This window comes from Chrysemys picta, chromosome 2 (assembly GCF_011386835.1).
Source record: "Chrysemys picta bellii isolate R12L10 chromosome 2, ASM1138683v2, whole genome shotgun sequence".
NCBI classification, from domain to species: Eukaryota; Metazoa; Chordata; order Testudines; family Emydidae; genus Chrysemys; species Chrysemys picta.
Genome location: NC_088792.1, coordinates 60,571,249 through 60,591,136, shown reverse-complemented (window position 1 = coordinate 60,591,136; position 19,888 = coordinate 60,571,249). Strand labels below are relative to the sequence as shown.

General features: G+C 44.5%; 1 protein-coding gene across 1 annotated transcript in view; it reads right to left on the bottom strand.

Moving 5' to 3' along the window:
- The window catches only part of LOC101931388 (ATP-dependent translocase ABCB1-like), a 432,036-nt gene that overhangs the window by 167,859 nt on the left and 244,289 nt on the right, over nucleotides 1–19,888 (bottom strand). Inside the window, exons 12-20 of the mRNA XM_065583266.1 lie at nucleotides 14,863–14,973; nucleotides 12,294–12,419; nucleotides 11,599–11,802; nucleotides 10,572–10,742; nucleotides 7,152–7,313; nucleotides 6,014–6,253; nucleotides 3,538–3,684; nucleotides 2,503–2,607; nucleotides 1,214–1,291 (exon numbers count right to left, since the gene is read on the bottom strand). Of these exons, the coding sequence (XP_065439338.1) occupies nucleotides 1,214–1,291; nucleotides 2,503–2,607; nucleotides 3,538–3,684; nucleotides 6,014–6,253; nucleotides 7,152–7,313; nucleotides 10,572–10,742; nucleotides 11,599–11,802; nucleotides 12,294–12,419; nucleotides 14,863–14,973 (1,344 nt within the window). The remainder of the gene's footprint in view (nucleotides 1–1,213; nucleotides 1,292–2,502; nucleotides 2,608–3,537; nucleotides 3,685–6,013; nucleotides 6,254–7,151; nucleotides 7,314–10,571; nucleotides 10,743–11,598; nucleotides 11,803–12,293; nucleotides 12,420–14,862; nucleotides 14,974–19,888) is intronic.

Sequence of the window (19,888 nt, the reverse complement as noted above, 5' to 3'; positions counted from 1 at the left end):
TATGCACAACCCTGCGATACCAAGTGCTTCCAATGGGTGTGCAGGGTGCCTAATCGTTTACCCACAGAGAATCCTCTGCAAGGAACAAATAGAGGTGTGTCCTTTCCCAGGGATCCATCAGCAGGGAGTATAGAAGGAGAGTCATGTTGCAACAGTATTATTGTAAAACATTCCCGATCCAGCTGGTCATCTTGACAAGAGAAACCACTCTAGCGAGCAAAGATAATGCTTTGAGACCCTATACCTGTTATGATATGGTCCGTTTGCTATGGAGTTTGATGCAAACAGACCTAAACCTATTTATCTAAACATTTATATCATGACCACCAGGGTGAGATAGAGATTTAACTTCTGTTTTGTTAATCTTTACAAATATACCAATGCACTCAGATACGTGCATGCTTTATACACTCTTCAGTATGGTCGATACTGAAAGAGATGGCTTCAAAATTAGACAGTTCTCCGAGTAGCACTGAGTTAATTTGTACATGCTTTGGCTTTATTTTGTTTCGTGTATGTGCAGGGCCAGCTCTAACTTTTTGCCGCCCCAAGCAAAAAAAAAAAAAAGCAGTGACGCTCCGCCGAAACACCCCGCCCCCCGAGCGCCGCCCTGCCCCGCCGAAACAACCCCTCTCCCAGCGCCGCCCTGCCCCGCCGAAACACCCCACCCCCCCCAGCACCGCCCTGCCCCGCCGAAACACCCCGCCCCCCGAGCGCCACCCTGCCCCGCCGAAACAACCCCCCCCCCGAGCGCCACCCTGCCCGCCGAAACAACCCCCCTCCCAGCGCCGCACCACTGAAACAAGCCTCCCGAGGGCCACCGTGCCCCGCTGAAACAAACAAACAAACAAAAAAAACGAGCGCCGCCCTGTTGAACCAAAAAAAAAATCCAACAACCCTGAGCACCACCCCGCCACCTGAAGATTGGCCGCCCCTTACAAGGTGCCGCCCCAAGCACGTGCTTCGTCGGCTGGTGCCTGGAGCCGACCCTGCGCATGTGCTCAGAGACTTGCCGCTTGTGCATTGTTAAAGTTTCACTAAAAGGATGGGTTCTCTCGAAGCTGTATTGGAGGGAGGCTCTACACAGACCGCATGGAACCAGAAACTTTCATGGTGTTATACAAACATCAGCCCACAAAAGCCATCTGGCTCACATGGCAGGAGTGCTGAATATTTGCTGTCTATTGCTCTGACCCAGAAACGTGACCCATACCTGCTGAAGCAATGCCTTGAATGACAAAGATCGCAATCTCTTGGTCAGAACTTCCCCAGACTTTGCAAACGTGAATCCCTGAAAAAGGAGAATGGGAAATAAAACAGTTGAATTGAATGTGCTGGGCTGTACAGTCATATTTAGAACAACCTGCTGTAAATGTGATGATATTTTAACCATTCAGCCACACAGTTTACAGAACCTACACAGTGTTTTGGGATATGGTTTGACATGTTAATTTCAAGCTGGTGAAAGGTACCACACACATTCCTGGAAACTGAAGTTTCATCGTACTGCCCCACCCACATGCTTCTGCAGCAAGTTGCAGAGGTCAGCAGTGGAATCACCTTCCCTGCTTACTCATTCCTTAGCCTCACTACTGTAGAGGAAAATCGAAAGAGGGCCTTTAAAACTTTGGTCAAGCTAGTTGGCCTTAAGTATTAGCCGAGCTTGTTTCTGTGTGTAAGGGTCATAAGGAGGCAAAGAGGAATGGAAAGTCCCCAAAACAGAACAATGGCTTTTTGTGTATAGGGGGCATGAGAAGGCGAAATGGAAAGTCCCCAAACACAATCAATTTGCAATAGCCAAGTTTATGAAATATATAACCGCAATGAAAGCATTAGAAAAGTCACACCGCAGAAGAACTAGATTGGGAATAACAATAACACAAAAGGCCATATAAGGGAGATGATTGTTCTTTTTGATTTTTGACCTGTATAAATTTTGCAATGTAGCCCAAATAAGGTAATTAACATGAAAAGTATGTGTAATTTGTTTGTGGTTTTAAGCTTTAAAAGCTTGTGTGTTTCTCAAATCGGGGGGACAGTTCCAATACCAGTCACCCCCTGCATGCTTGTAATTAATAAAGGAAGCCTCAGGCTGTGTTCTGATCCAAACACAACGTGTGGTTGTTTTTCCACAACACTACTCACTCTGCTATCTAACAGTGCCGACTGTGCCGGTGTTTTTTGTAACATACACACCAATGTAGTGGAACTGGGCTGTGCCCAAACGCATTCCCCCTAGGACACAGAACGGTCAGCAGCACCTTTCAGACATTGCTGCCCTGGGCTGCTTTGTAACTGGCAATCGGGAAGGGTAAGGCTCTGTATTCCATACCAGCCACTTGAGTCATTCAGTGGCTTGGCTCTGGAATAGTTTCTCAGAAACACAGTGAATACAAAGTTGCATTATGTCCCCAACATACCTCTCAACGAGATCTGAAAATCTTGACCACAATGTATGTGACCAGATATTCAGCTTTGACTTTTCAATGTAGTGAAATTTACCTGGATTATGTGTGTTACTAAGCTGATCACTGCCAGTACAAGAAACATTAAAGAAATCAATGTGGTGTTTTTGCTCCTTTTTTCAGCATCTGTTTCTTGAAAAGCCTATGTAAGAAAAGCACAAAGTGATCAGTTACAATAGCTCCGGAAACACTGTAGAAACTATTGAACTTCACCTTCTCTCAGCTCTTCCCCAGCACTGAACTCTGCCACCTCTCATCTTTCTGCTGCTGGCTGGAGGTCACTCCACCTCTCCCGGCTGACCTGCCTCTCATCAGCTGCTCCTTCTCCAGCCCTCCACCAGACCCTCTCCTCATTTGCCTGGGAGCTGCAGTCCTATTAAACCCTGCCTCCAGGCTGCCACTTCCCCAGCTTTTATCTGCCTTTCACTGAATGCTGTCACTCCGGCAGACCATCGACCTCCCCTCCAGCTGACTACCCCTCTTCTCTTGCCTGAAGATAAAAGATTCCCTAAACATCTTGCTCCAACCATTCTCCCTGGCTGCTGCTCCAACTCCTAGGATCATATACTGGAATCCAAAGGAAGACTCCATTTCTTTCCTGAAATGATTCAGGAATTAAGGGGTTAATTATTCAGACCATCCCATGGATGTCCCTGGTACTTACAACCATGTTGGAATGCAAGATACCTTGAATGAGCTTACTGTCTGAAGAGAATGGGTACAATGCAAAGAGCAGGGTCAGGTACAAGGCAGGGAGTCTGCACAACAGTGGAGAGTGGTAAATGAAAACTGTGAGTTTGATAAAGAAAGGAGATTTGCTTCACTAGAAAGGTGAAGTCATTCCAAATACAGGGCTGGAAAATAGGCAAGAAGTCTCAAGTGGGGAGATGAGATCAAGGGCTTGATCAAGTTCCTACTAAAGTCAATGGAAAGACTTGTAGAGTTCAGTGACAGTGGGAGTAGAAGGAGGCTCTAAGGCATCAATAGAGAGGAATAGCTGGAGGGTCGAGCAGGATTTAAAGTTCTGCATTTGTGCCTGGTTCGTTAGTTTACCATACAGTTCTGAACTTACCCCAATGATTTTTCCATATATAACAGAAAATGCAGGGTGGATGCCACCAGAGAAGGCAGCAGCAATCACACCAAAGAATATATGCAGCCACTCAGGTTTGTTCAGAGCCAGAATTCTGGAATAAGGCACAGCCGGGAGATTTTCCTCCTACATAAGAGAGAAAATTAAACTGTTCCCTGAAAGTTATGGAACATGACAATTTCCTCAGCTAGGGGGTAAATCAATAAACTGTCCTAGCAACTGTTCACAGATAATTCGCCCCAGCCTCCAATGTGTACTCTGAATGAGCAAACATATTGAAGATTTGCCACTCTGTAATTTAAGGTCTTAAAACTGCAATTGCAAGACAAAAAAATCTGCAGGCATAAATTTAACAAAAGGCTAACTGGGGGGTGGGTGGGATGGGGTCTATATAGTTCAGTGAAATGTCAAATAGGGTCAGTGACCGTGGATTGCAACTTTAGCACATGAATCATTATAACGACTGTGACAGACCCAGACCAGTGGGGTACAGGAGTCTGGTAGAGGGCAAATATACTGGTCACTGGATGAGTAGTTTTCTGATCCCTGAGTGACCAGAGCAGGGGCTGCACTAGAGTAATCAGGAACCTGCTAGAACCAGTTAAGGCAGGCAGGATAATCAGGACACGTGGAGCCAATTAAGAAGAAGCTGCTAGAATCAATTAAGGCAGGCTAATCAGGGCACCTGGGTTTTAAAAGGAGCTCACTTCAGTTTGTGGTGTGAGAGTGAGGAGCTGGGAGCAAGAGGTGCAAGGAGCTGAGAGTGAGAGGGTGTGCTGCTGGAGGACTTAGGAGCACAAGTGTTATCAGACACCAGGAGGAAGGTCCTGTGGTGAGAATAAGGAAGGTGTTTGGAGGAGGCCATGGGGAAGTAGCCCAGGGAGTTGTAGCTGTCATGCAGCTGTTACAGGAGGCACTATAGACAGCTGCAGTCCACAGGGCCCTGGGCTGGAACCCGGAGTAGAGGGCGGGCCCGGGTTCTCCGCAAACCTCCCAATTGACCTGGACTGTGGGTTCTTCCAGAGCGGAAGGTCTCTGGGCTGTTCCCCAACCCACATGGTGAATCTCTGAGGCATGAAACTCCGCCAATAAGCACAGGACTCACCAAGATAGAGGAGGAACTTTGTCACACTGGTGTGAGAAGTGGGATCTTGGGGTGCACAGCGCAGCGGAAGAAGGAGGGTGATTTAAAAAAAAAAAAAAAAAAAAAAAAAAGGGAGAGGGTTTATTTTTTTCACCACAATGGATGATGTAGTGCGGGCACTGATACAAGCTACGGAGGCCCAGCAGCAGGCTACCCGTGTCCCGGCAGTACAGAGGACAAATTTTGTCACACGACCTAAAAGTTCCACTGTTCTGAGCACAAAAAAATCAGTCTAGCATTTAGCAGTAATACAATTGGCAATTAGTATGTTAGTCTGTTTTGTCTTTTACAGAATACAGACTATGAATCATTACCAAATGCATGGAAAAGGCACATCAAACAGTGATTTAGGCTTCATCTCCCTTGAAAAATACATGGCAGCACAATTCTGCTTCACTGAACTATTCAAAATGTCCATACATTTGTTGAGGAAGTTGTGGAAAATGAAATGAAAACATAGGAACTGGTACAAATTATTAGATGAGGTTTTGAGCCAGTTGCGATGACCTCGTCTGGTTATCTTTGCCTGTGTTTCAGAGACTGGAAAGCCTGCCCACACTTCAACCATACAAGCATGCTGAACTTTGTGACATAAATAATTTCATGTCTTCCCATCTGATTTCTTCACTTTACTGCAAACAGTTTGAATTCTGAAGTCATGTATCTTGCCATCTATTTCCTTTGACAAGGCCCAAATGCAACGGTTATGAATAGATAAAAAGTGTGTTCTGCACTTCTGGGTGGTACATTGTAAGAATGCATCCAGTTGCTGCTTATTGTTTGCATCGTGTTCTACCAGTAGACTGTACTATAATAAAAAAGAGCTCCTAAAACAGGGTTTCTTCACTGATGGGTTGCGACCCAAAATTGGGTTATCTGAATGTGTTTAAGGATCACTGGGTGGGCTGGGCTCAACTCCCCACTCCGGGCTTTGTGACCTCATGCACATGGTCGCAACACCATTCTTACAAATTTGGCCCGGTTGACCCCCTCATCAGGGGGGGCCGGGCCAAACTTGAGCAGCGCTGCAACCTCTGAGGTTGCAACACCCGGCGGAGGCAGCCAAGCCCAGCTAGCCCTGCGGGACAGGAGCTAGGGTCTGTCTCAAGAGGTGAGACTGATTTGTTTACATCTTTGTTTTCCCTGAAGATTCCCAATTCCAGTATTCACCCAGGTCAATGCTGCATATGGCAGGATCATAGCAAAGGTGACATGGCTTAAGACCTTTTTAAAAAAGAAAATAGAATGACATTTGTTCCTATTCTTTAGCTATCACTAAACTTTAGGATTAAACTGAATTTTAACACTAACCTCTTTCTCCTTCTTTTTCTTCTTTTCAGATGACTTTTTCTTAGAAGAGGTCTTTCTGCTTTTATGTCTTCTGGATCTCTTGGGAATGCTTCCCATCTCAATGATTCCTGGTTCTTCAAAACCACCAAGATCAGTCAGATTCTCCATCCTGAAATCATCTAGATCCTCTTCCTCATAGTCTTCATCTTCTGTCTCTTCATCACTTTCTGACATCCCATTTTGAGTGTTTCCACCATGACCCTAGTGACAAGCAAAGAACAGTGATACACAGTCACAAGACAGTTTGCAGCAAGGGGAAGGAACAGTATACTTGGTATGGAAACAAACAAAAACAACACCACTTTGGTTACATGGTCACTTTCACATTGTAATTTGTATAGGCCAAGTTCTCTGCCCATATAAGTTGGTGCAATTGCAACTTACTCCAGCAGAGAACTTGGCTCTGTATATCCCCCCCACCCACTATCTATATAGTTCTGTGATTATGTCATCCACCTCTTTTGCTCAGTTATGTTTTTGACTCATTACATTGGGTAAATGTGAAGCACTGCTACCGATGAAAAACAACCACTTCCAACTCATAAACAAGATTGACTGATCAACTTTCACTCAACTAGAAAACATGCAGAAACTGCAAAGCGAAAATGGCCCAGCCGTTTGAGTGCAGAACCTGCATGTGTCAGCAACAGTATCAGTGAGATAATGGGCGCTGACACTGTGGGTGCTCTGTGGCTCAAGCAGACACCAAAAAAAATAAGGGGTGTTCAGCACTCGCAGGGCTGGATAATCTTTTGTGGGCCCCAGCACCTGGACTGTGGCCCCACCCCAATGTCCCTCCCACGACTGGCCTCTTCCTCCCCAAGGCCCCACCCGCATTCGACCCAGAGAACCTGCTCTTGCTCAGCCTCTTTCCCCTGAGACTCGCCTGTGCTCTGCCCAGAGGTCCCACCCCACTCAGCCTCCCTGCCACCCCCGAGGCCCTGCCCACAGGTCGAGGGGGAGGGGGACGGAGGAGCACCCACCAGCAAATACAAAAATCAGCACCTGTGAGTGAGTTATACAGATAATTTTCTGGAGTAGAGAAATGGCCAATAAATCTGAAGCATTTAGTCAGGAGTGCTCTATCACATCTCATTACCTGCTGCATCACAAGAGAATAGTAGACACCCTTCTGTGTCATGAGTTCATTGTGTGTTCCCTGTTCAACAACAACACCGTTGTGAAATCCAGCAATAATGTCAGCTGTCTGGATTGTGGAGAGCCGGTGAGCTATCACAATGGTGGTACATCCAGCCCTAACCTTACAGGGGGAAAAAAAATGAGAGATTTTCTTTAAAATGTGGTGAAAAACCCCCAGAAAATCCCTATCTAACGGAACAGCAATAGTGTGGAAAATACAAGTGTAAAAGCCCTGCTGCCCCTTTATAGCTGATCATTATTTCCATGCATGCTGTCTGATTTAACAACCAAAGGACACTTCTGATTACAAAATCCACGTTTATAAAAATGACAGGGAAACATGGATTAATTGTATAGGCTGAGCAGGTACCAATGCCTATAGCTAAGGTTGCCTGACGCTTCCATTTGTAAGACCTGTTGTCAGATGCTTATAACTTTGCCAAGATTTAATTCTTTGGGCTGAAACTTTCCATGCTGGTATCTGCCTCAGACTGGTTTGTTTGTTTATTTTGATTTGTTTTTATTAAATTTCAGCAAAAATGGTTCAATGATTTCTCAGAATGAGGTTAGAGAAAAATAATGTTGTTTTGCCTATATTAAAAAATTCTTATAACTGTTTAATTGAGAAGCTTTATCGACTAAATGCTTGAGAGCAGGGACTTGAAATTTGGAGGAGATGGGCATGTCTCACTGTTACCAGGGACGTGCCTTTTACCATTCCCATGAAAATCTGCCGAAATGTGGCCAAGTTATGAGGCTCTGAAAATTTCAATTTGCATGTGCTCAGTAGAGACTTATTAGAGTTCAGCAGTTAAATTCCCCAAAGAAACAGCCTGAGCTCGCTGCATTGTATGACAGGAGTGCACATGCACCATCCCCACAGAGTGAGTAAACATGTTCCAGCCCAGGATTGTGGGGGCTGAGCAGGACTTTGCCTGCAATTTCTCCTTGCCATAGTCAGGGGGAGTTGTGGCCCCAGGCACAGGAAACAAGAGTAGGGAGAGCAGAATGAACAGTGATTATGGAAGGAATCAAAGTTATGCAGTAAAGGATGATCTTGTCTGCAGGAAACCCGCCTTATTTGCTGCAGAAGTTGTAAGGTTTGTAGTGAATGAGCCAGGGGATTGCAGGAAAAGAAAGGATGGTCTCATTATTGCTGTAGCAGCTGAATACTGCCCAGGGCTGGCTCCAGGGTTTTGGCTGCCCCAAGCAGCCAAAAAAAAAAAAAAAAAAAAAGCTGCAACTGCGATCTGCAGCGGCACTTCGGCAGGAGGTCCTTCACTCCGAGTGGGACTGAGGGACCGTCCACCGAATTCCCGCCGAATTGGTGGACCTGCCGCCCCTTTCCGGAGTGGCCTCCCCAAGCACCTGCTTGCCAAGCTGGTGCCTGGAGCCAGCCCTGATACTGTCCTAGAGAATTGGATTCTAACCCTGTCTCTGTGCTGAGCATTCACGGCTGCAACTGAAGTCAATGAGAGATGTGCTTTTAACGTACATAGCACAGTATAATGCAAAATTCTCTGAAATACTAAGTCCTGGGCATCACGGATCATGCACCCAAAAGTAGTATGCATTTTCAACGTTAACATCTCCGTGTCTCAGTTCCCCTTCTGTAATATGGGAGTAATACTACCACCTTACCTGTCGGGGGTGTTGTGAAGATAAATTAATTAGTGTTCATGAAGCACTCAGACACTAAAGCCCATGAGGAAGTTAATAATTTTGCTTTCAGAGCAGGGTTTGAATGGCATGGGGGCATACATTGAATGCGGAGGATAAAAAGAAATATTGACTAGCACTGAATGTTGAATAGCACCATCCTGTGCACTGAATGAAGCAGGGGCCCTGTGGAAAAAATAGTATGTGATCATGTAACTGAAGACTGTCCCCTAATGCAGACACACAAGGGGACCAAATTAGTGTTGACCAGGCAACTTTAATTCTGTCATTCCCTACATTTTCAGTGCTTGACTTTGGAACCTTAATGTTCTTTTCATGTAGTGTGTGTGTGTGTGTGTAATTCAGTATAAATCATATTATCTATGCAGAATATAAGGGCTCAGCAACCAAATACTACCCTCAATTACACCATGCGCTACTGCTGATATTAGAGTTGCCAACTCTGACTGAAGCTATTCCAGGAGATTTTTTTTCCCAACATGACAATGCCATTTTCTAAAAATATCCTATTAAAATCTCCTGGATTGCTTTCAATGGTCACACGGAGATCGATGCGATTCTGGGAGACTCCAAGCCAATCCTGGAGGGTTGGCAACCCTAACTGATATCAGTGTGGTCAGATGGGTACAAGTGAAGGCAGAATTTAGGCCCACAGACTTAACATTTATTGCAGAAAAATGCTGTGGGCCATACAGTGTCCTTGAGCCACGCATAGAACTTATGCTATTCTGTGTTTATTATTACTGAGTACTAATGGGAGGCTGGCTTTTTCATACAGCTTATTTTTTATGATACACCACTGGTTATATACAAATACACGTCAGAAACTTAAAGCAGTGCTGCAGCCCAGTCCTGTAGGCCTCACTCAGGCGAAGCTCCAGATTCTGTCGCCGACTCACCGTGTGTCCACTTAACCTGTCCGTGCCTCAGTTTCCTCATTTGCAAAATGGAGAGAATGATCCCTAAGTCCCAGCAGTGTTATGAAGATTATTAAAACACCTGTTTAGTGACTGGAGAAGATACAGTGCTGGATAAGCACAATGTGAGACAGGATGTGGTGGAGGCCAACATTAAAGAAGACGACTTCTGTTTACATGCAAATATCCTGGCAATCAGGAATGATGCTAACAGAAACAGAGCCTGTGATTGCTTTAGCGTTGCCACCTGTCGGGGTTTTATCCGGACAGTCTGGTTTTTGGCTTCTGCGTCCTGGTGCCATTTATGGTTTCCAGATGCCCAGTTTTTGGCGACCTGGCAACCCTCTCGCACCTGAACCAAAAGCTCAGTTACTGCAGGCTGGGGAGAAGTGCCGGGTCATTAACGCGCACCAACCTCTGCTCACCCGGGCCACCTCCTACCTGCAGGCAAGCTCTTTGAGATGGTCCAGCGAGCAATGGTGGGGCGTGGGGAGAGGAGCGACTGATGGAGGCAGGGCCTCAGGGGAAGAGGTGAAAGGGGGGAGGGGTCTCAGGGGTGGCAACCCGAGATTGCTTAATGGAGTTTTGATTAAAAATTACAGGGTCATATCATGACACCAGAATTTGAGCATGCATCCCTATTGATTTCAATGCCCTCCTTGAAACCAGCGGAGAGCTGTGCTTAAAAACGGATGGCATGCTATAGCCTTTAATGTCAAGCTTGGCATATGGTTGTTGTGCTTCTTAATACTGATTGATAACTCTAGCTATAGGATTCCTACCTTATCAAGAGCTGCTTGCACAATAGATTCACTCTGAGTGTCCAGAGCAGACGTGGCTTCATCCAGCAGCAGAATCCTGGGATTCCTTGCCAGGGCACGGGCAATAGCAATTCGCTGTTTCTGCCCTCCGCTCAGCTGGGCTCCCCTTTCCCCCACCATGGTGTTAAATTTCTGAGAAAACCAGAGGAGCATAGAGATTGCAGAAGGGGTCAGTTGAAATCCTTTTACATTCGCACCCCCATTTTATTGTTACTATCACAAACAGAAATTCCCCCTTTTAAAGGTTTTATGATGGATGCTCCAAAAAACACTTTAAGAATAATTACTTCTAAAAGAACTGTCTTGGCCAATTACATTCAGTATTTTTTCCCCTTGAGGCAGAGGACAGTTTAAAATTCCTAATGATCGATTTACATTTTTGGCTCTGTCTCACCTTCTAGTTGGCCAGGAATTAGTATGTGGTGTGATGGTTTTCTATTAGCTTAAAGAATGTACTCTACAATTAGATTTTTCAATTATTATAAAAAAGAAGCAACTGAAGTGAAAAAAAAGACAAACTTGAACTGGCTGAAGGAATCCAGCCTTGATTGGCTAACAACACTAACCAGTGACTACTCAGGACACCTCAAAGCAATTTTGTTTGCCAATCTCAACCCAGTTTAAAAAACAAATACAAAAGATGGGAATATTGGAAGTGGGAAAAGATAGATAATACCTAGCAGAAGAAAACAGAATAAAAACAATCTGGTAAATTGAAAAATCTCTCATTGTCCATAGAAATTCCTTATCCACCCTATTAAAAAATGTTGACACATAACATACAGCTAGTATTGTAAATTAAGAACACTGTGGGCCAAATTGTCAATTGGAATAAATTACAAAACATCAGTGAAAAGCTAGTGAAGCACCATCTATTTGCACTAGCAGAGAATTTGGGCCACAGAAATTCAGTAGAACCGAGAGAGAGAGAGAGAGAAACCGAAGAATTCGTCATAATTATAAGGTGCTCAAAAGTACATCAACTCACATCAGGCAGCCTGGATATAAAATCAAAAGCATTGGCTTTTTTAGCTGCTTTCTCAATTTCAGAATCAGTAATACCCTCTCTGCCACAGCGAATGTTCTCAGCTATTGTTGTAGCAAACAAACTAGGCTCCTGGCTTACAAGGCCAATACGTTCTCTTAGCCACTTTATATTAAGTGTCCGAATATCTCGTCCATCTAAGATAACCTGAGTGGAAAGGCATAAATGAACAGTTTGAGGAAATGTATTATGTTTAAAATAATTAGTTGTTATAATGGTAGAATAATAATGATATAATAATTGACTTAAGTATTTGTTTAGCAGCTTCTCCCATGGAATAAACAATAACATTTAAACAAAATGACCAGGAAAAATTAAAAATACATATTCACAATCACCTCACACTAGAATAATGGAGGGAGTAGGATAAACAAAAAGAATATCCCCAAATATTTAAATCCGAATTTTGACTTCCCTTAATATCAGTAAAGTCCTATCTAGGTTTTTACAATATTCTTATCATCATGGCATACAAGTAATGAAAAATCAGTATCAGAATTTCGTTGGATGCTATGTATCTTTTGTTCTTTCAAGAATCCAATTTTTTGTAATGTCATTTTAAAGTGTAGGTTTAATCTAGTCAGGAAACTAATCTTCATCCTAGTAGCCAGGAATATCGACAGTTCACCCAAACTAACCTCTCCTTCGACTGGATCATAGAATCTCTGTAGCAGCTGAATAGCAGTACTTTTGCCACAGCCACTGGAGCCAACCAGAGCGATAGTCTTCCCTGATTGAACTTTCAGGTTCAGGCCCTTGAGAATCTGGAAATATAATCTTTATATGTTAGTCTAATAAATATAGAGCTACTTAAATAAATGGTTTGTTTAGAAAAAGGACATTAAGATGCTTAGCATCATGATCAAGCCAATAATGAGAGGTCTGGTCTAACAGTGTACTGAACTCCCGGGCCTGCTTTTAGTCCTTTGTTCCAATCCTGGTTGGAAAGCACTTTGAAGATGACAAGAAAAAGTTTTTATTACTAATAACAATCTTGCTCTGTTCTATTCTTATTCTATAAAGACTGACCTAAGAAAAAAACTTTGGCTCTGAAAACAAAGTGGGTGTTTTAATATCCCCAATGGAATGAAGAGTCAGGGTTCGACAATCTCTAGAATTTACTAGGGAGGTATTAGTTATGGAGTAATGACACTTTTGATGCTATGTTCACATTTAGGAACATTTTACCTCAGTCTGTTTATCCAATTTGATAAATGTCTAATATTATTAGTGGCCAAAATATTTGTCTCCTATGGGAACTCTTATGTATATTTATATTTAGGCTGATTTATGACTACACATTTTTTTTGCAATAAAAGATCAAAACAACAGTAATATTGTTCTCGTCTCCTTATACTATACCAGAAGAACTCCAGTTTTCTAGTAAGCTACTAGCAGATAAGCTTTAGTGTTTGCTTGACCAAGCAAGAGCTTCATTCGCCACCCCTTTAACATAATTTCTCATCACGACCATCCCATCTCTAACCTCCCTTTTTAGGTAAGGCAGGAAAGGGTATGTCAAGGTAACACTGACAATAACTAGAATCTTCAGCTCTCTGTTTCCCAGTTCATTCCAAATTTAGGTACGAAATGGAGATTGCCTTGATCTTGTATGTTGATCATCTTTGGCTGGTGACTGATGAGAACCAGGTATCCAGGATGATTCTTTTAGCTTTGCCAGCTACCTCTGATACCATTGATAATGACCCACTGCTGACACAGGGTGAACTCTGGAAGGGATGGATGGAATCATTCTTGAATGGCTCATTCCAGCCACAGGGCCAATGTGTGGCTCATCTGGCCCAGGATTTCTCTTGTGTAGGGTGATGAGGGATTCTGTCTTGTCACCCTCTGGCTCAATCTGTATGCAAGATCATTAGGGGAAGACAGTGAGACAGTACAGACTACATTGTCTTCAATATTCAGATAACATAGCTCTAGGTCTCTGTTTCATCAGACCTAGCTGGGAGAAGTCGACTGGCTTAGCCAGCAAGTTACAGGGTGGGTTAGATGCAGGCAAGTCAGCTGTGACTCACCTCAGAGATGATTGAGTTTATGCTTGTAGGTTGGAGGAACCCATCCGAAGAAATGGCAGAGCTAACAGCAGCACACTCAACTGAGATTGTAACCTGTTGGATCCACAGCTGCTTTTGCACGCAGGAAGCAGTAGTGGCTAATAGCATTTTGTTTGTCTTTTACACTTGGCCAGAAGGTTCTGAACTTTCAATTCTGGTATAGACGTCAATTCAGAGAGAAGTATTGGTTTACTGCAAAGTACCATACATGGGACTCTACAATAAGATGACTCGCCTCACAAACTTCAGCAGGTGGAGAGTATGGCAGTCAGTTTCTTAGAGGGCATTTTCTGTAGGGAGAATCTTACCTCCATGCTCTGTGATTTGCATTGGCTTCCATTTCATTGTCAGGAATGATTTAGAATAATGGCTTTAACCAATAGGCCTTAAAATAGGTTGAGTCCTGGCTATCTCTAAGATTACCTCTCCCCACATGGGATATCACAGCAGCTGAGGTCTTCTGAAGCACTGACAGAAACAGCTTTCTGGGTTTAACCACATGAGGGCTGGAGGTGAGGCATTCTTCGTGAGGAGCTTGAAAGAAGAATTTGCTTCTGATTCAATTCACCAGAGGCCAAATTTACTCACCTTCAGGTTATGCTGTAAGCCCCATTTGTTCTCCCTTGCTTTCTCCAGCAGGTGAAAATGAAAAAAAGGTGGATGATGGTGAAGAAGACAAAAATTTAGTTTTGGAAGGACATTCATCCTGCATTGTTGTTGTATTTTTATAACTGTTATAATAACAACATTTAGCTTTTACATTTAGCTCTTACATAGTACATTTCTTCCATAAATGTAAAGCAAAGGACTTTAAAGAGGAGGTCAGTATTACTATCCCCATTTTACAGATGGGGAAACTGAGGAAGAGAGAGGTGAAGTGACTTGCTAAGTGTTACTTTGCAAGCCAGTGGTAGAGCTGAAAATAGAATCCTGGTCTCCTGAATCCTCACCCAATGTTCTTTCAACGAGACCACACTGTGGTGCATAAATACCCAGAGTACAGGATGGACACTTTAAAAAAACTGAATTAAAATAAACACATTAAATTGATAAAATATCAGTTTTCTTTTTAGTCACACAGATAATGGCAGCAGGTTTTCCCTGCAAAGATGAATTTAATAAGAACACTTACTTTAACATCAGGTCTAGATGGGTAACTGAAATGGATGTTTTTGAATTCAATCTCTCCTTTGAGCTTGTCTGGTCTGTATCCTTCCTTGGCACTGCTATCTAGAAGACGGTGCTGAAGAGAGATTTTGAAAAGGTATTACACATTTCTGTGATTTTACAGTTGTGGCTTTAGATGGATAAGTTCTTTAGAATGGTAAAAGAAACACTGCAACACTACATAGCAGTTTAACTGATCACTGGTTGCTGTATTTCGCCCCAAAGGATTCTGCATATCAGTGAAATGCAATCTTGGTGTATACCTTGCAAAGCATTTTGGGATAGGTGACAAGGAAAGAACAGGAGTAACTAGAATAATAAAACATTAACTGTACCTTAAATCATCCATCTCCCAACATTTACGATGGGCCCAAATCCCTTAGCTCCCTCCCAGCATCTGCCTAGGCAGAATGTGGGTTGAGAATCAGGTCTTGGAGGAATGATGCAGCCTGTAATTGTTGGTAGGCTTAAAATGCATGAGCAAAATAAACAAACTGGGGATTTATTACAAAGTCTTCACCCCTAAAAAGATACCATCATCCTGAGGCTTCCTGCTCTGAAGTCCAATGGAAAATTAGCCCGGCGCTAAATAGCCTGGCCTGGAATTGCTCCTCCACTTGCTGATATCTGTTGGACTGACACTTTTCAATGACCCAGTAACCACCAGCAGAGTTCAAAGCTTCTCTTTGAGTAGGAATGGGAAATTTAATGGGGACCTCCTAGGCCCTCTATGCTCCACTCCAAGACCAGCAAAACCAAAAATAAAACCAAACCCTTTGTCTCTGAGTTTTGGTTTCCGATTGGTTCTGGTAGTAGCTTCCAGCTTGTTCTATCTCCATCCAAGACTCTAGGCAATATGGGAAATGAAGTCCTGAGCCTCTGTAGCCATTGTTGCTGTAATCCGGGGCGAGTCCCCTAAAGATGAGCTTAGTGTAATAGGTCAGGAACAACCAACTCCAGAGGTGGTTACACAGAGTTTGATCACCCTTAATTTAGTTTCTCTAGGCAAAATTCCATCCTTTGTTATATCCACACAACCTCACTGAAACCAATAGGCATTTATGGCCATAACAGAGGACAAAACGCAGCCCTTTGTTCTAACCTAATATGAACCTGAGACTGCAGATATATAACAAACTGCTGTACAAAATTCTAAGAGTTAGTTACTGAAAGTGTGGCATCCCTCTTCCCCAGCAACAGTATTGCCATAGCTTTCAACAGCACTGTTAATCTCCAAATCAAATGCAGTTGAACTGAAATCATGTCTACTCCATATACTTGTGTTTTAAAGAGCAATGTCATTTCACTTAGCTCTTCACCACTTCCTCTAATAGGGTTACCATATTTGACCATTGAAAAAAGAGGACACTCCACGGGGCCACGGGCCCGCCCCAACTCCGCCCCTTCCCTGGCCCCGCCACTTTCCCTGCCCCCGCCCAACTCCGCCCCTTCCCTGCCCCCATTCCAACCCCTTCCCCAAAGTCTCCGCCCCCTCCCCTGAGCACCCCGCATTCCCCCTCCTCCCTCCCAGCCACACGAAAGAGCTGCACCAATTCTAGAGTCAGGCACTCCACTAGTGTAGACTCCCATGACTGTAATGAAGCTGCTCAGTTTACACCAGTGGAGGATCTGCCCCGGCGCTCAGTTTCTGGGAGTGGTCAGGACACGCAGCTCACACTGTTCTGTTTCCCAGCTCCCCAGATGCCTTGGAGCACCCAATTCTCCTCCCTGCCCGGTAAAATCCCGGACATTTTGAGCTATTTAAAAATTCCTCCCGGACATAATTCTTTATATGTAGTGAGTCCTTTCCTTTCACCAGTTCTTCAGTTTTCTTTCTCTTCATGTGCCCACGCATACTTCTCTGCAGATCGCATTTTTCTCAGCAGTGGTTGATTGCTCTTTAAGAAGTTATGAAAGTCTTTACAAGAAGTTTGTCTGAAGTTGTACTGTACAAGTAGAATTCCTTTCAACAACTCAACATTCAAGTTGGTCCTTTCCTTTGTCCACTGGCTTTGCATCAGTGAAAAAATTCGCTCTACATTTGCATTGTGAGAAGGAATAGCAAAGAAGAACTGTGCAATATTTAACAGTTCTGAATGACACTCAATGTTTTTGGATTTCTCAAAATATTTGGTCCACTTCTGGTGTGCTAGCAAATTACTGAACTCTTCATCACTGTTGCAACTTTCTGTAAACTTCTTCAGGTTGCTGAACTGATCAAAACACTTCACCTCATCAATTTGCATCCCCTTATCGGTCAGGTACTTGATACAAGGTTCCACATCACTCCAATTCGGTGTCTCACTCAGGGTAATCCACCTGAAAAAAGAGAAGTCTTCCAGGGGTGTAAGCCACATCTCCAAATATTCTAAGCATCTGCTGTACATATTATTCACTTCAGCACAGAATTTGTCACACTCTTCATCAATTCCTTCCATGCGCTTTTGTGCCAGTAGTCCCTTAACTTTCAGGAACATAAAGTTGTGAGTCTTGCGTTCAAGAAGGATAGTCTGAACCGAGTTCAAACTGTTCAGCACTTCCACAACAGAATTGCTTTCCCTTTCGATTTCTTGGATGTAAGTTTGGAATACACTCATGAGTGAATGCATGTGCCAGAGGTAAATCTCACTTAATTCATACTCAAAAAATGTCTTAAGCACTATGGGTGGTTTGTCCTGTGACAGAAAGAATGACTTCAAGGCTGGAAACATCTGTATCAGCCTTGTAATGCCTGGAAATAATGACAGCCATCGTGTCTTGCTACGAGAAAGCAGCTTTCTGTATTCAACATCAACAAACTCACAGTACTCCTTCAGTCGCTCAGTTCGGACAGTGTAGATATGAAAGTACTGGTAAATTTTAAAAATAATGTTCTCAATGTCAATGTTCATTCTTTCTGCTGCATGGTGAACACAGTTGTTCAAAATGTGTGCTGGGCAACCCACACCAATTAATGTTCTCTTCTGCAACAACTTCTTTAAGTTTGCAAACACGTTCTTTCCATCTTCATCAGGCCGGAGTCCTCCAAACATTGTATTGCAGTTGTCACCTGTAAATGCAATACACTTCTCGAACAAACCATTTTTTTCAAGCGTTTCTTTTACATAATGAGCAATTGTGTCGGCAGTCTCATTAGGTGTGTTCTGGACCTCAATCAAACTTGACTGCAAACCGCTATTCTTCCAGTTGAAATACTGAATAATTATTGGAAATATTTTCACTGAACCGTGATTGCTTCCATTTGTAGCAACTCCACAGTAAGCTGTCAGTCATTTTCTTCAAACGTTTTCAGAACAACATCAACAGAATGCGGTGCAAGCACAGAGATAACAATTGCTTCTGTCTTGGTTCTAGCACTTGAAAATTTCCGTGCCACTTCAGAATCAGGGAATGTCTTCTTCAACAAGACAGATGTGCAATCCATTGACTTAAAGCTATTATGATGCTTAACAGTGTGAAATGCAAACGCACCCTCTGCTGCAGTAACAGCATCCTCTGATTCGCTGCCTGGTTTTACAAAATAATCTGTCAATTTTGTTGATGAGCTCTCTCCTTGAACTGCTTTTTTGTGCTTGTCTGAGTCCACATGAGTTTGTAAATCATTAGTACCTTTATTTTTCACAGAGATGTAAGTCCCAGGTCTACATACCATGCACTCAGCTTCCCATTCGTCTCTACCACTTCAAAAACATGGGAACTTCGTCTTTAGTTCTGCAGTGAATTTACACTTTCGTTTTGGCATTGTGTTTGCTCCTAAGATCAGGGGCAGCCAGGGTCTCCACGTGCTGGGCCCGCCACAAGCCAAGCTCAGTGGCTCCCATTGGCTTGGAAAAGTTCCAGTGGGAGCTGTCGGAGCCAGCCCCTGCAAGTCCTGCCCCCACAGCTCTGATTGGGCAGGTATTTCGCAGTGATCCACCACACTGCTGTGTCTCATCACAAATGGGGAGCTGAGCGCCATACAGCATGCCCCAGCCCCAGGAGCTCTGATCCACTTGCAGGCAAGGCAGCCCGATGCCCATCGCAGCCAGAGCTCCGATCCCTCTGCACACTCCTGCCTTTTTCACACTGCCCTCCCCTTCTCCCCCACCACAGTCAGTGCTTTTTGGCGACTCCCCGGAGCAGCTCCCCCAGCGCTGCCCCCCACCTGTGCAATCAGCAGCCGAGCTGCCCGAGCGCTACCGGCTTCAGGCAGTCCCCCTTGCCTCCAGACCCCAGCCGCCGGCCGGGCACTTCTCCTCCCCACTCGGAGGAGCAGAGCAGCCCCCCTTGCCTCCGGACTCCGAGCCGCCGGCCAGGCACTTCCCTTCCAGGGCTCCAGCTGCTCTGCTCCTCCCCTCTCAGACTTCGACTCTGTTTAAGAGCCAAGCTGCCCAAGCCAGCGCTACCGGCTTCAGGCAGCCCCCTTGCCTCCAGACCCCAGCCACTGGCTGGGCACTTCTCCCCCCGGCTCAAGCTGCTCTGCTCCAGCGGCACAGGGTCCGGCGGCAAAGAGGCTGCCTGAAGCCGGTAGCGCTGGCTCGGGCAGTTTGGCTCGTAAACAGAGCCGAAGTCTGAGAGGGGAGGAGCAGAGCAGCTGGAGCCCGGGAAGGGAAGTGCCTGGCCGGCGGCTCGGGGTCCGGAGGCAAGGGGGGCTGCCCGAAGCCGGTAGCGCCGGCTCGGGCAGCTCGGCTCTTAAAGTCTGAGAGGGGAGGAGTGGAGCAGAGCAGCTGCGGGAGGGGAAGTGCCCGGCCGGCATTTTCCCGGACATGTTCGGCTTTTTGGCAATTCCCCCCGGACGGGGGTTTGATTGCCGAAAAGCCGGACATGTCCAGGAAAAACCGGGTGTATGGTAACCCTACCTCTAAAAAATAAATAAAACAGGAAAGAGGGCCCCAATCTGTAAAACTGAATTATAGATCTGAATTTCCCCCAAGTTTGCAATAAACACATTTAGGGCTTTGGTTAATGCTCATTAATATGAATAGAAATGTCTTCTTATTTTTGTTTTCAGT